The following is a 15729-nucleotide window of genomic DNA, read 5'->3' as shown; positions in this document are numbered from 1 at the left end:
TCAACTCAAAGCTGTGGCCATATATATATATCATCATCATCATTGTTGTTTAATGTCTGCTTTCCATGCTTGCATGGGTTGGATGATTTGTGTGAGGACTGGCGAACCAGATGGTTGTACCAGGCTCCAATCTGATCTGGCAGAGTTTCTACAGCTGGATGCCCTTCCTAATGCCAACCACTCCAAGGGTGCTTTAACGTGCCAGTCAGGCGGTATTGGCAATGGCCACGCTTGGGTGGTATTTTTTACATGCCACCTGCACAGGAGCCAGTCCAGCAGCACTGACAACGACCTCGCTCAAATGTTTTTCACGTGCCAGTAAGGCGATGCTGGTAACAATCACATTAGAATGGTGCTTTTTACGTACCACCGGTATGGAAGCCAGTCAGCTGCTCTGGCAGCGATATATATATATGCACATCATCTATGTAATAAAAATGGATGTGTGCGTGTTCACCCATAGGAAGGAAAACTGCCGTGTCAATATAAAAGCTAGAAGCTAATTCTTGTGTAAAGGTCATGCAAGGATCATCCAAGTATAAAATTATTTGACTCAACAATCGGATGAGTTTACTTTCTGCATCCAAGTCACCAGGAATGTTTCTTTTTGAGGCTGCTTCTTCATAAAACAAGAGGACTGACTCCCTTCTTCTTCCTAAGAACGATTGATGGTCAAACTGTTCATACTTATACAAAAGCCTGTTTAGCCTTCAATTTGTGAGATGACAATCCCTGGGATAGAACAACAGCTGAGGCTTCAGTGTCACACATAACTATTTCTTTCAGAGATCTTTTAACAATTCTTCTGATTTGTATAGTGAGTAATCCATTAACACTGTGGCACAAATGTAAGAATGATTTATCAGAAGACTACAAATATTTAGCACAATTAAGATTGCCTGAGAGGAGGAGAGGAGCTCAGCAAGTTTGGCTAAACTGAATCTCATCAAAATGAGGTGAATAATTTGATCCCAAAAGTTTTGCGAGAAACTTCATGATATTGATTCATTGACAAGATTCCTTGAAGAAAATGTCCCGAAACTTTTGTCAGACCAACAATTTGCATATACAACAATCACTGACCAAGTGACACATAAGAGAGGAGGATAATATTTTTAGACGCACCAGGAACTGGGAAAACTTTTGTTACAAATTTAGTACCAGCCAAAGTACGGCAAAAAAAAGGAAATAGCCTTAGCTGTAGTGAGCTCTGGAATGGCTGCAACTTTACTCCCAGGAGGTCGAACAGCTCATGCAGCATTCAAGCTGCCATGCAATCCAACTTCAAATGATGAACTTGTCTGCAATATTAGTAAAAATTCTTTTTTAGCTCAAGTTCTCGTGAAAAGTTCTTTAATAATATGAAATGAAGCCACAAAGTCCCATAAACAATCAGTAGATGCCGTTAACAGAATGCTGCAGGATTTGCGCAATTCCAATTGTTTGATGTGAGGTGTGACAGAAGCACTTTCAGGTGATTTCAGACAAACTTTGCCAGTGATTTGCAGGGGCACAAAGGCGGATGAATCAAAAGTATATTTGAAATCTTCTATTTTATGGAAACATATCAAAGTCTTAAAGCTTTCTACAAATAAGCGGACACAATTGCATGGGGATCATTTGTCGGAAAAATTTGCCCATACTATTTTGCAACTCGGAGAAGGAAGGCTAGATACCAATCATGAAGGTGACTTGAATCCATCAGAAATCTGCACCTTGGTCAGCTCGGTTGAGGAATTCATTGAAAAATATTTTCCAAGTATAATTTAAAATTCCACAAATGCTGCTTGGTTGTGTGAAAGAAAAACCATGGCACCAAAGAACATTACCGTGAATAATTTGAATGAAAGTCTCAAGAAACTTTCACCAGGAAATGAATATACTTACAAATCTGTTGACTCTGTTGCGGATGAATTAGAGTTCTTGAACTCACTCTGGCCACCAGGAGCTCCTCCTCATTGCCTTCCATTGAAAATTGGCACTTTGATCATGCTTCTGCACAACCTTTCTCAAGCAAAGCTGTGCAATGGCACAAGACTTGTTGTCAAGAAATTAATGAGAAATGTCAAACAGTAATTTCTGGCTGTGGAAAAGGTGAAGATGTTTTTATTCCTCACTTACCTTCAATACCTTCCAGTGTACCCTTTGAGTTCAAATGACCTCAATTTCCAATACGTCTGTCTTTTACAATGTCCATTAATAAGTCCCATGGTCATACTTTGAAAGTTGCTGGTTTGCAATTAAAAGAGGCCTGTTTCTCACATGGTCAGTTATAAGTTGGGACATCCAGAGTGGAGAGCAAGAACAATCTTTTCATTTTTGCCCCAACTGGTAAAAGCCGAAATATTGTCAACATGGAAGTTTTCACCATGGGATCAACAAATTTGCAGAATGAATAATAACTTTGAATTGATATTGACAACATCACACTATAGTCATCTATTTTTGTTTGTTGTACTAAATTAGAGTACAAATGGTTTTAGTTTTCCCTGAACTTTTATTTAGTGACCTTGTACTAAACATAGACCAAAATCTGTGCGATTATTGATTCATTTATAAACTGAAATACTATAGATCATAGATCAGAAGTTTATAGGCACCCATGATAATACTGGCCAGAAGAAAACACTTCTATCGTTAACACGACAGTTAACAATCATTTCTTACATATATTCAATACAATCTAAGTGAATAACTTTCAAAATTCATAGTACAATTTTGGCATCTCTTGCAAACCCAGTCAATGACAAGCGCTTCTGTTAGTATATATATATATGTAAAAAGCACTACTCACCTCGTGTGTGCTTGTGCCATGTAAAAAGTACTAAGTCCACTCTGCTGAGTGGTTGGTGTTAGGAAGGGGATCCAGCTGTAAAAATCCTGCCAAAACAGTTACAGAAGTATGGTGCAAGCTTTGGCCTGGCTGGCTCTTGTGAAACCGTCCCACCCATACTAGCATGGAAGTTGGGTATTAGACGATGATGATGATGATGATATATGCAACACATACTCTTGTATGTGTTACATACAATGAGCCCCTCTCTAGATGAGTTATACCATATTCATACACACAAGACATCAGTAAACTTGAGGCTATGGTCGAAGAATTGGCCAAGGTACCATAAAGTGGGATCAAACCACGAAATACATGGTTACAGAGCAAACTGTTTAACCAGCAATGCTCCAGTATGGCCTTGCCTGTAAACCAATTAATGATAACTAATAAATGAAAATTGAATATCATTAATTGTAACAAATTAGTTCAGAAAATCAGATAATTTAATTATTTATTTATATCACACATTGTTTACAATTTTTGAAGAAAATTTTTTAGTCTTGGGAATAATTTAAAGGCATTTTGGGTTGTTATCTCACAGACATGACTAACATCAGTTCCTTTGATTCTAGCAATGTATTCAGCAGATATTTGGATATTTTGAGGTTCGTTTCTCATCTGGAAAATAAATAATTCAGAAAAAAAGAGAAGAAGAATAATACAAGTGAGATACATACATATATATATATATATATATATATATATATATATACTATAAGTAATACTCATCGTTGATCAGGCAATTACTTTTACTGTTTCTTGGGAGCCACATTCAAAGTATTCTTATAAACATAATTTACTCCTCCTGTATGTGTGCGTTTTTATAAGAGAAAAATAATAATTGAAGTAGAAAAAAGATCAATTTCATATATGACCTTCTGTTTATTATATGACCATAATAAATGAGTTGTATGTGTTATTCCCCCCCCCCGCCCTTTCTCGGAGAGGCACAAGCACCGACACACACATATACACAAGCAGCAGTAACTTCCGCCTACCAAATTCAATCACAAAATTTCGGTTGGCCAGGTGTAAATTATATATATATCATCATCATCATCATCCTCATTTAATGTCTGCTTTCCATGCTGGCATGGGTGGTTTGACTAAAAACTGGTAAGCCAGGAGGCTGCACCAGGTTCCAGTCTGATTTGGCATAGTTTCTATGGCTGGATGCCCTTCCTAACGCCAACCACTCGAGAGTGTTGTTTATGTGCCACCAGCACAAGTGCCATTGACATCAACCATAATCCCACTTGGCTTGACAGGTCTTCACGCGCATGGTGTATAGCCAAAGATCTTTCCATGGCACCAGCTTTAGTCACAACCATTTCACTTGGTTTGACAGGTCTTCTCCACACAGCTTTTTGCCAAATATTTGAAAAGTGCATTTTATGTGCGAGTTACATGACACTGGCCTTGGCCACAACTGTGACCCCACTTGGCTTGATGGGTCTTCTCAAGCACGGCATATCGCCAAAGGTCTCGGTCACTTGTCACTGCCTCCGTGATGCCCAACATTTGAAGGTCATGCTTCACCACCTCATCCCATGTCTTCCTGAGTCTACCCCTTCCATAGGTTCCTTCCACAGCTGTCCTCGTCCATAAACATCACCTGACCATACCAGCATGACATAATATATACACACACACTCACACGGCATTTACTCATGTTTAATATCCAATCACTCTCCTCTAGTATTACAATGTATCACCAGATTTATTATAACCGGATTTATTATAACCAGATTTATTATAACCGGATTTATTATAACCGGATTTATTATAACCAGATTTATTATCACCGGATTTATTATAACCGGATTTATTATAACCGGATTTATTATCACCGGATTTATTATAACCGGATTTATTATAACCAGATTTATTATAACTTGTGTTAAAAATAAAGACACTAAAAAAGATAGACATGAAACAAAATAAGAATCGAATTTTAAAGTAACTTTTGAACTTCACTGATTTAAAAAATAAAGTGCAACAGTTTGTTAACCCTTTCGTTACTATATTTCTGACCAAATTACACCCCTTATGTGTTTCAATTAATTTCTAACGTAATCATAAATTTAGTCTGGTTTCATTAAACAACTATAACTTTTTTATTTATCGATATATTAATCTGATTTTTGGAAGATAATTTAATGAAATATTCTCAACCAATTCTATACTATAATTTTTGTCACAAAGTGACACTAATTGCAGGTAGATACAGGTAAATTCAACAAAATATAAAATTATTAAAATTTTGTTCAAACATCGCTATAGAAAATGGGTTATTAGCTAATATTCAATTGGGTATACAACAAAATTTTACGATAGAATTTGTTATTCTGGGTAACTTTCTAATACCCATAATAATATTTATGGCAAAATAGTCTTAATTTCATTTAAGGTTGTGGGAAACCACAAACTATCCTTTCTTTCGCTTTGTTTACGTTTAGCGTAATGGTTCGTTTCTGCCGTAATGATAGGCTCATTCGAAAAAGTAAATAGAAATAGCCTAAGGCTTTACCCTTCTGGGAAAGTCTGTGGCTTGGTCCAGTTTCTTCAGAAAAATCACCGAAAGAAACAGTTTTTAAATTTTCACTCCATTCAGGTGCCAATTCGTTTTCTTTATCGCTATCGGAGATCTCAGATTCACTGTTTTCACTTTCGGAAAATGAAACATCAGATTCATTATCAAATACCACATGCTTTTTTTTTTCAGTCATAGAGTTAGATTTATGAAGGTCTTCAGTAGAAAATCCTTCAAATTCTGACTCGCTGCTTGATATAATGAAATTCGTATCCATTTTTTGTAAGAATTACAAATTTTGAAAACACAATAGGAACAAATTTCGGAAAAAAATCTCCCAAAATTCACGGAATTAAAATTACACTTCGATTATTGTACAAAACTGTAGTTGAACTGTTTACGAAGTATAATATGTGTTTTCACGAATGTACTGAAGAGATTTGCTCTGATATTCTCATTTAAATATGAATAGGTAAATTCGGGCGGCTTTGGGCGGTTTGGTAACGAAAGGGTTAAGTCACGGCATCATAATTTAACATCTGTTTTCCATGCTGGCATGTCTTGGAGATGATTTGACAGGAAATGGCCAGTTAGTGGGGGGGGGGGGGCTGCCCAAGAAGCAATTGTCTGTTTTGGAATGGTTTCTACAGCTGGATGTCTTTCCTAGTGTCAACCACTTCACTGAGTGTATTGGGCACTTCTATGTGCCATGGGCACAGGTGCCTTTATGTGGCACTGGCATAAGTGCTTTTTACATGACACCAGCAGCCATGATCCCACAATAGAAGGAGCTCTTAGCTGAGAGAGGGACACAGGGGACATACCTGTATATATTGATGGCCACAATTTTACTTCCCTTGGCATGTCTTCTCATGCAGAGCAAACCACCAGAAGTCTCAAACCCTTGTCATCTCCTCTGAGACCCAACATCTGAAGATTGTTTCTCACTACATCATCCCACATCTTCTTGGGTCTAGCCCTTCTACAGATTCCCTTTACAATTAGGGATCAGCACTTCTTTACACAGCTGTCCTCATCCATATGCATCACATGACCATACCAGTACAGTCTTCTCTCGTGCACACTACACTGACATTATCCAGCAGATGGATAATGCCGGTGAATAAATATGTACACACACACACACACACACAATGTAACACTTTTACATAGTTACTCTTATACACATATAGACAAGTGTAGCTATTTTAAATCACTAGATTTATCAATCTGCCAGTCAAAGAATTTATGATTCAGCTCTGATTTAAAAAATTTTCCCATTTTATTTTCATTAACAACTTACAGGAGGATTGGCAGCAACCAGGAGCGTTTTTAGGGTCTCAGGGCTTCTCTGACGCTGGTGGGAGGAATAAGAGGAGGTTATCCTTTGGCCAGACATCTGGCTTGAAGGTTTGCAACAGAAACTGTTCACAGAAAGGCATTCAAGGGCCCAGTTAAGGTCTACCACACAAAAACAGGAACACATAATAGAGTACAGACGAGACGTAGCTTTATGGTCTCTGCGCGATGCATTCAGGCATCTTGCATGAAAATGGAAATCTGATGAGTGTGCTCACTACACGTCTGTACTGCAGGCATAAAAGCCACAAACTCCTGACACGGAAATTTCCACAGATGCACAGGAATCGTGGCATAACCTCCCACTCAAAGGATTTTGCTTTGACAGCGAACAATAAAATCAGATCCTTTATGAACATAGCTCGTATAGCCACACTGAGACACTGGACACAACTCATCCAACTGCCACCCTACACAACATCTGGGGTGCAAGACCCAGGAGTTACACTTCTATGCTCACTTAGCTGTTGCCTCGTCACATGTTCACTCTAACAGGTCTGTGCAAGGGACGGAGGCAATAGTGACAACAACAGCAACAATAAACCAAATAAAAAAAACAGCAATTAAAAGGAAAGCAAAGCTGAAACAGACCAAAAGTATGTTGACATCTTGCAACTGACCTGTTTTTGAGGCGCAAGGGCTGGGGAATCCGATTCGAGAAGCAAGCAGTCCAAAGGTAATTGTTTCACTAATTTCTCCTTCTTGGTGAAACGACAGAACAGAAAAAAGGAAAACAATTATGAATTTTGTCGATTTATTGCTATCAATATTTAAAACAAGACAAACAGTTTGAATGAAGTCGCTTAAGCTGCGGATCACAAAATGAGACATGCTTACAAGAGTTACCTCCCTTAACTCCAAGCCGGAATCTCTTCGTTGTTATTCAAACAACCAGAAATAGTAGCTAGATCTCTCCCAAATCACACCCAACCTCTTACAAAAAGAACGCACTGGATAAGAAAGGTTAGAAACACTACAGCCGAATAAAAGAGGGGATGGTCATGGCTAGATATTCTCGATTTGGCTTGATCTGAGGCGACACCATCTTTTCAATGCTTTTTAGATTTAAATGGCTCCACAATAATTGTGATTAAATTTACTTTTATTTCAGTTAACAGCTTCATTACTATCACCGATAATTAATGTGACAATGAGACATGTAAACAGCTGGAAAACATTAAATGTCTCTGGGGAATGGGTTGGGGAAGGGATGTGTACAAAACGGTCCCTCGAGTCAAAAGAGTAAGCAGGGAAGTGATCCTGTATCCCATTTAGTGCACAGAGAAGTGACCCTGTCCATGAGACTGCTTCAAGATATATTTGAAAGTTGCACCGTTGGCCCAAGTAGTGTCAAGTATAAACTGTTAGCCCAGATGATCTCAGGTACCAAATGTTAGCCCAAGCAATGCTAAGCATTAATGGTTACCCCAGCAATATTCAGTACCAACTTCTACCTCAAGGAAAGACAGATAACAATGAAAAGCGTTACATAAATACCAAAATGTCATACTAAACTCTGACTGGGTTGTCAATTCTCAGGTGGAATTGTTTCACCAAAAACTGTGGAAACAGCATCATGATGACAGATTCCTGTAACACCTTTCTTATAAATCTAAGATTCCATCTCTATGCAAGAGCAAGAAAGTCTGAAAGGAAAACATGTCCCGGTTTCACAATACCTGTTCACTTCTGACGATCGACGGTGGAATTGAGAAATAAAAACCAGCTTTAACCCCTTCCATTGCAATGGAAGGGCGTCCATCAAATGCATGAAGAAGAACATTTTCAGCTCCTGGAATTAAAATATAACAAAAATACTTTTTAAAATGTTTTATATTCTCTCTCTCTCTCTCTATTTACGCACACACAACTCTCTCAACAGGTGAAGTCTGAATCTCTTAGATGAAGCCTTTAAGAAGTGCCCTAACAATGCCATAGTGTTTACGACTCACTTACCAATCACATCACATTATTATTACTATTATTATTACTAGCTGACCTCGTGCCGTCAAAATTGACAGCTGGTTGAAGTATTTTATATCTAAATAAGGTACAAAATAAGTTACATAATCATCACAGACACAAACATTCATATGCAGGTACACACAGGAACTCCCTGAGCTGAAACACTGTTTGCTTGAATGTTCACCATCTCACTTCCATTGCACACACACACACACACACGACTCCCTCTTAAATACACATACATATACTCACACAGAGTTGAAATGCTGTTTGACATTTTTTTTCACCATAAAACTTCCATCATCCCACTACCAAGTTTGCCATCACCCTTTCCTTCCTTATTCATGTGTTGTGACAGAGAAATACACTAGAGTATTATTATAGTAGAAGATATGAATGGTAAATCAAATTAATACACTTGCCAATGGTCACATACATTCACATACTTCCCTTGTACACACACACACACACACACACATACTCAAAGTTGAAATGCTTTTTCATTTTTCATTCAGCATTGAACATTCACCATCCCATTTCCATTGCACACACACACACAAACATTTACATACCTCCCTTTTACATACACACACACAGATGAAATGTTGATTTTTTTTTCACCCCTTCCTTTTTCATTCAAATGTTGTGACAGAGAAAAACAGAAGATACACACTGTGCTCTTTGCTACTTCCTTTCTCTCACTCCCTCTCAGTCAAGGCTATTACTCTCACTACTTCTCCTTCACTGAATTACTAGTTTCTCTCCCCTCCCTTCACTTATACTACTCGGCTCTGTGTGATTTTTGACAAATATATATACAAATACATAAAAACACTATGCTCATTATTATATTAGGAGATTATGATTGTTATTATTATTATAAAGGCAGTGAGGTGGCAGAATTGTTAGCATGCTAGGCATTTCGCTTGTCACTACATTCTGAGTTCAAATTCCACCGAGGTTGACTTTACCTTTCATCCTTTCAATTAAATAAGTACCAGTGATGCACTGGGGTTGATGTAATCGACTTAATCGCCATCCCCCAAGCTTTCCTTGTGGCAAAACATCTGAAATCATTATTACTATTATGATTATTATTATTATCATAAAGGTAGCAAGTACAGGAACCAGTCAGGCGGCACTAGCATCAACCACACTCGAATTATTCCACTACCCATAATGCTACTAGTTTGATGTGCTTCAGCCAGAGTATGTGTGTGTCTATCAGATTGAACCTGTGCCCACTCACAACTCAGCCAAAGCCTATATTCACTTTCCCATTGAAGTATATAAACTACATTAAATCTGGCACCCAAGGACATGGATGTCCATCCCAAAAATTTCTACACATTTTCTGTCTCCTAAATTCTCTTCACGAGATTTCAGTCAATTTGAGGCTATGAAAGAAAATATGTAACCAAAGTAGTGCCCAGTGGAATTGAACCTGGATCTACATTTATGGAAAATGACCATAACTATATGGCCATACCTACTATGGCCTGTGACTTCAACATATAAAGAAGATCCTATTCCAAATCTAGTTTTTATTATTTTTAGATAAGACTGACTGAAGTTGGCTCAAGCCTAACCCCACAGTAACATCAATCTTGGTTTGTTGACCCAAAGAGGAATAAAAGAAAAACCAATTCTGCCAAGATGTCAACTCAAAAGAGTCAGGCATCAAACGAAATTGTCAATCCTTAGTTTAAGCCACCATCACCAACACTAAAACTTTCCAGGCAGAGCCAAAGGTGAAAAGACACCTCTACCTTTGTGAAGATGTCAAAAGTATATTGGAAAATGAAGACATATTTACCAAGTTCCTTCAAAAGGCTGATGGTGGGTCGACCAGCTGACCGAGAATGCACATTTCTGGGGAATCAAAATATTAATTTAATGAAATATTTTTCAATAGTTTGCAATAAAATGGATGATAAATCATATGAATTCATTGAACCTTGCCAAATTTTTTTTTTTTCATTTAAAGGGAAAAATTTGACAAGTCGGTCAGTCACCGGCTGACACTTGCTGACGATACATCGAAGAGGCCAGGGAACAGAAGAAAGAAGACATGCACCCAACACCTGAGCTGAAGACACCTCCGAAAGGGGGGGCCCCGCCACGTCAAAACAGTAGAGGAGTAGGGGCTGAAACCAGACGTGGTTCCTCCTGATGATGTCTTGAGCTAACTGGATCCTATAAAGGAGCTGTTGTGGTAGCAGACCACGAAACACGGTTGTAACTCCTTCCTTGGTCATTTGATGACGTTCTCTACATCACACACACACACACATTAGTCATTTGTTCATGTTATCTGTATTACATACATATAATTTTTCAAAATGTTTAATTAATATGTTTTAATATGCATGGGTGCATGTCCAATATCATCATCATTTAGTGTCTATTTTACAGGCCTGCATGGGTTGACGGCTTGACCGAAAACTGGTAAGTTGGAGAGTTGCACCAGGTTCCAATCTGATTTGGCATGGTTTCTATAGCTGGATGCCCTTCCTAACATTAACCACTCCAAGAGTGCAGCGGATGCGTTTTATGTACCACTGACATGGGTGCCAGTTACAAAAGACCAGCACTGGCCATGACTTTGGCCTCACTTGGTTTGACAGGTCTTCTCAAGCACAGTGTATAGCCAAAGGCCTTGGTCACTGCATCTGTGAAGCTAAAAATTCGAAGGGTGCTTTTTACATGCCTGGTACACAGCACTAGCATCAGCTACGACTATAATCTCACTTGGCTTGATGGGTCTTCTGAAGCACAGCATATCGCTGTTGTCCCTGTGGAGGCCAAACCTGGTTGAAGGGAATTTCTTTTTTAGTATATCTAGGATGAAGAGATCAACTAGGTCACATATGTCCATACTATCAAAAGCACCCATTACAACGTTGAAGGAGCCCTCAGGGTCAGTACATTTGGCTCAAGCAGACTTTCTACTGTAGAGTAGGGTTCTTGTGGTGTGCATAATAATGCAAATATCTCTGTTACTGACTTCAGTATGGGCCCTAGTGAAGCCCAGTGTCTTTAACAGGAGCTCCCTTGATATAGATGAGTAGGAGTTCACCATATCAATTTGGGTAGACCTAGCACTACCCCCTACTACTGTTGGCCTTAAAACTATGTAATGACTTTGTTGGTGGTGCACCACTGGGTGAAGTCAGAGATGTTTCTAACACTGTTACTGATCTTCCTGATGAGCCATTTGCTCACCTGTTCGATCTCAGACTTCACAGGGTTTATCAGCCTGCATGTGTGTATATATATAATCATCATCATCATCATCATTTAAGGTTAGTTTTTCCATGCTGGCATGGGTTAGCCAGTTTGACAAGGAACTGGCCAACTAAAGAGCTACCCAGGTTCCATGTCTGTTTCAGCATGGTTTCCACAGCTGGATGCCCTTCCTAATGTCAACCACTTTACACAGTGTACTGGATGCTTTTAGGCAGTACCAGCATGGGTGTGTTTACATATATATATAAACACACACACACATCATCATTGTTGTTTAACGTCTGCTTTCCATGCTAGCATGGGTTGGACGATTTGACTTAGGTCTGGCAAACCAGATGGCTGCACCAGGCTCCAATCTGATCTAGCAATGTTTCTACAACTGGATGCCCTTCCTAACGCCAACCACTCCAAGAGTGTAGTGGGTACTTTTACGTGCCACCGGCACGAGGGCCAGTCACGCAGTACTGGCAACGGCCACGCTCAGATGGTGCTTTTTATGTGCCACCTGCACAGGAGCCAATCCAGCGGCACTGGCAACGACCTCGCTTGAATGTTTTTTCACATGCCACCAGCACATGTGCCAGTAAGGCGACGCAGGTAACGATCATGCTCGAATGGTGCTTTTTACATGCCACCGGCACTCGGATATACTCTTAGTACTCCACTAGCACGAATGCCAATCATCGAATTTGATTTCGATTTCACTTGCCTCAACAGGTCTTCGCAAGCAGAGTTTAGTGTCCAATGAAGGAAAGGTATGCATAAGTGGGCTGGTTACACCCCTGGCATAGGCCATGGGTTATGGTCTCACTTGGCTTGCCAGGTCTTCTCAAACACAGCATATTTCCAAAAGTCTCGGTCGCTAGTCATTTCCTTAGTGAGGCCTAATGTTCGAAGGTCGTGCTTCACCACTTCATCCCAGGTCTTCCTGAGTCTACCTCTTCCACAGGTTCCCTCAACTGCTAGGGTGTGGCACTTTTTCACACAGCTATCCACATCCATTCTCGCCACATGGCCATACCAGCGCAGTCATCTCTCTTGCACACAACATCTGATGCTTCTTAGGTCCAACTTTTCTCTCAAGGTACTTACACTTTGTTGAGTATGCACACTGACATTACACATTCATCAGGGCATACTGGCTTCATTCCTTGCAAGCTTATGCATGTCCTCAGCAGTCATGGCCCATGTTTCACTGCCATGCAGCATGGCTGTTCGTACACATGCGTCATACAGTCTACCTTTTACTCTGAACAAGAGGCCCTTTGTCACCAGCAGAGGTAAGAGCTTTCTGAACTTTGCCCAGGCTAATACATATATATATATTGGAGTCAGTCAGGTGCAGTCTTCTTCTAACTATACAAACAAAGCAAACAACTTTCACAACACGGTGTCATTCGGTACAATGTATAGAATGTTATTGTATTTTGTTTTACAAAGAAATCATTAATTTCATCTTACTTACAATGGCAAATTGTATTTCTTAGCAATTTCAACCTAGAAAGAGAAAGATAACAAATAAGAATAATACACTGAAATACGTATATGGGATATTAATTATAGAAAATATATATTTGTATGTGTAACCCCTGCCAGCATGGAAAACAGATGTTAAACGATGATGATGATGCCTGTACACATGTATAGCAAGAGTCTGAGAAGAGGAAGAATAGCATTAGGAGAGCATATTTACCTGTGAAGCAAGAATTTGTCTCTGTGTCTCTCTATCTTCCTTTGATTTACAGAAACGAGGAGTAAAATCCAAGCCAACCTGCAAATTAAAATAAATGAAGAGACAAACTAGTACTGACTGTCTGTAATAGAGAACGGCTATCACTGTAAACGACTGTGAATATTTGTACCAGTTAACATCAACAGTGAACATCTGTAGTAGTGAAATTTTGTAGTATTTCATATTTGTAATAGTGACCATCTGCAGTGACCAGTCATCATCTGCAGCAGGTGCAGTGACCATGTACAGTCGTCATCTGTAGCAGGTAAGATGTCTCTCATAGCTAAACGCTGTGTATCAGCTGCAGGTTGTAAGTTTTGTAATGTACTCTGCTCACACAATTCTGTCTGAAGACCTTCATATTGGCTTTGCAGTATCTCCATGCTATGTAACTAACATATAGTTAGTTACACTACCATCAGCCACACTTCCACTGCTGCTGCTGCTACTGCTACTTGTGCCATTGCTACCCAAGTGTCCCTAACTGTTGTATTGCAGGTTCGACCAGCATACTTTCGCAGTCGATCTGGTTCAGCGACACTCACTGGCTGTATCCATCCACTGTTTATTTGTAGTGGACTAGCCCACTTCTCGTCTGGGGGCGTCCACACAATACCTCCCCCTTTGAGATTTTTCTTTTTTTTTTTCCAAAATGCGCATAGGTTGTATCAGTCTATCATTATGACTGGTAGCGCTACTACATAGAGCAACCTGACTTATAAATCCTTCCACCAAACTTAAGTTAGTATTATTTTTTCGTTCCACACAGAATCATTTCCCCCTGAGTGTAGTTCTGTGTTCTTTCAAATCCTACTTTGAAAACATTTTTTACTGCATCAGCAATGAATCCTCGTCGCCACTGTTGTATTGCAGGTTCGACCAGGTTCGACTGGCTTACCTTCGCTGTCGACCTGGTTTGGCCGGCCGATCGACACTTACTGGCTGTATCCGTCCACTATTTATTCGTAGTGAACTAGCCCACTTCTCATCTGGGGGCGTCCGCACAACACTAACATACATCACCTTCACTTTAGGTAATACAAGTATGGTATGGCAGTCACCAATATAAATATAAATACAAATGTTTCTGTAGGGGTTGTTATACCTATGCACAATATATAAACCTAGGTTCAAATCCTCACCTCTCCAATGGCAGCAATCTTGTCGTGATATTTTTCAATAAGTGGAATGGCATCTTTCAAGTCCTGTAATAGATACAACAGTAGAATTGTAGGTGATGAGGATGATGATGATGAAAATAAAGCTACCACTATACAACTGCTGCTGCCACCACCACTGTGACTATGACGATGACTGCAACTAACAGCAACACTCTTTTCTTTCTTAGCCACAAGGGCCTAAAGGGATACAAAATACAATAAGAAACCCTAACCCTCCTACCATAGGTATAAGGCTTGAAATTTGGTCAGGAATGGCAGGGGCTAGTAGATTTCATTGACCCTAGAACGTAACTGGTACTTATTTTATTAACCCCCAAAGGATGAAAGGCAAAGTCCATCTTGGTGGAGTTTGAACTCAGAGAATAAAGACAGACAAAATGCCACTAAGCATTTTGTCCAGCAATTCTGCCAGCTTGCACCTTCAATAATAAAAATAAGATGATGATGATGATGATGGTAGTGATGATTTCAAATTTTAGCACAAGGCCAGCAATTTCGAAGGAGGGAAGTAAGTTGATTACATCAACCCCAGCACTTAACAAGTATTTATTTTATCAACTCTGAAAGGATAAAATTTGACCTTGGTAGGAATTGAACTCAGATCATAAAGAAATGCTACCAAACATTTTGTCCGGCAGGCTAACAATTTTGCCAGCTCACAGCCTTCAATTATAATAATAACGAGGATTTGTTTTATTGGGCTCAAGGGCAAAAAATGAAGAAGCATAACACGGACATGTTTGGAATTTAAACTGACATGGAAGGAATGAGAGAAATAGAAAACGAATCTAAAGACAATGTATAACATTGCCTCTAAAGGGGGGCTATTAGCTAGGGTTCAGAGAGCCTGAAGATTTATGATTACCATGGAGTT

The 15729-nt window shown here is 39.3% G+C and overlaps 1 protein-coding gene across 3 annotated transcripts in view; it reads right to left on the bottom strand.

Moving 5' to 3' along the window:
• Positions 1 to 3269: 3269 nt before the first annotated feature.
• LOC115224302 (putative deoxyribonuclease TATDN3) overlaps positions 3270 to 15729 on the bottom strand; it is a 22218-nt gene continuing 9758 nt past the window's right edge. For 2 of the 3 annotated variants that reach the window (XM_029795132.2, XM_029795134.2), the window contains 7 exons: positions 14817 to 14879; positions 13636 to 13713; positions 13408 to 13439; positions 10510 to 10565; positions 8408 to 8520; positions 7349 to 7429; positions 3270 to 3454 (listed from right to left, as the gene is read on the bottom strand). In XM_029795132.2, coding sequence (XP_029650992.2) covers positions 3308 to 3454; positions 7349 to 7429; positions 8408 to 8520; positions 10510 to 10565; positions 13408 to 13439; positions 13636 to 13713; positions 14817 to 14879 — 570 coding nt within the window. In that variant the 3' untranslated portion in view covers positions 3270 to 3307. The remainder of the gene's footprint in view (positions 3455 to 7348; positions 7430 to 8407; positions 8521 to 10509; positions 10566 to 13407; positions 13440 to 13635; positions 13714 to 14816; positions 14880 to 15729) is intronic. The other variant, XM_029795133.2, reaches the window with a different exon arrangement.

The sequence above is a fragment of the Octopus sinensis genome, linkage group LG25 (genome assembly GCF_006345805.1).
Source record: "Octopus sinensis linkage group LG25, ASM634580v1, whole genome shotgun sequence".
NCBI lineage: Eukaryota > Metazoa > Mollusca > Cephalopoda > Octopoda > Octopodidae > Octopus > Octopus sinensis.
Note: the sequence above shows the minus strand (reverse complement) of the source record. Positions and strands in the feature narration are given on the sequence as shown.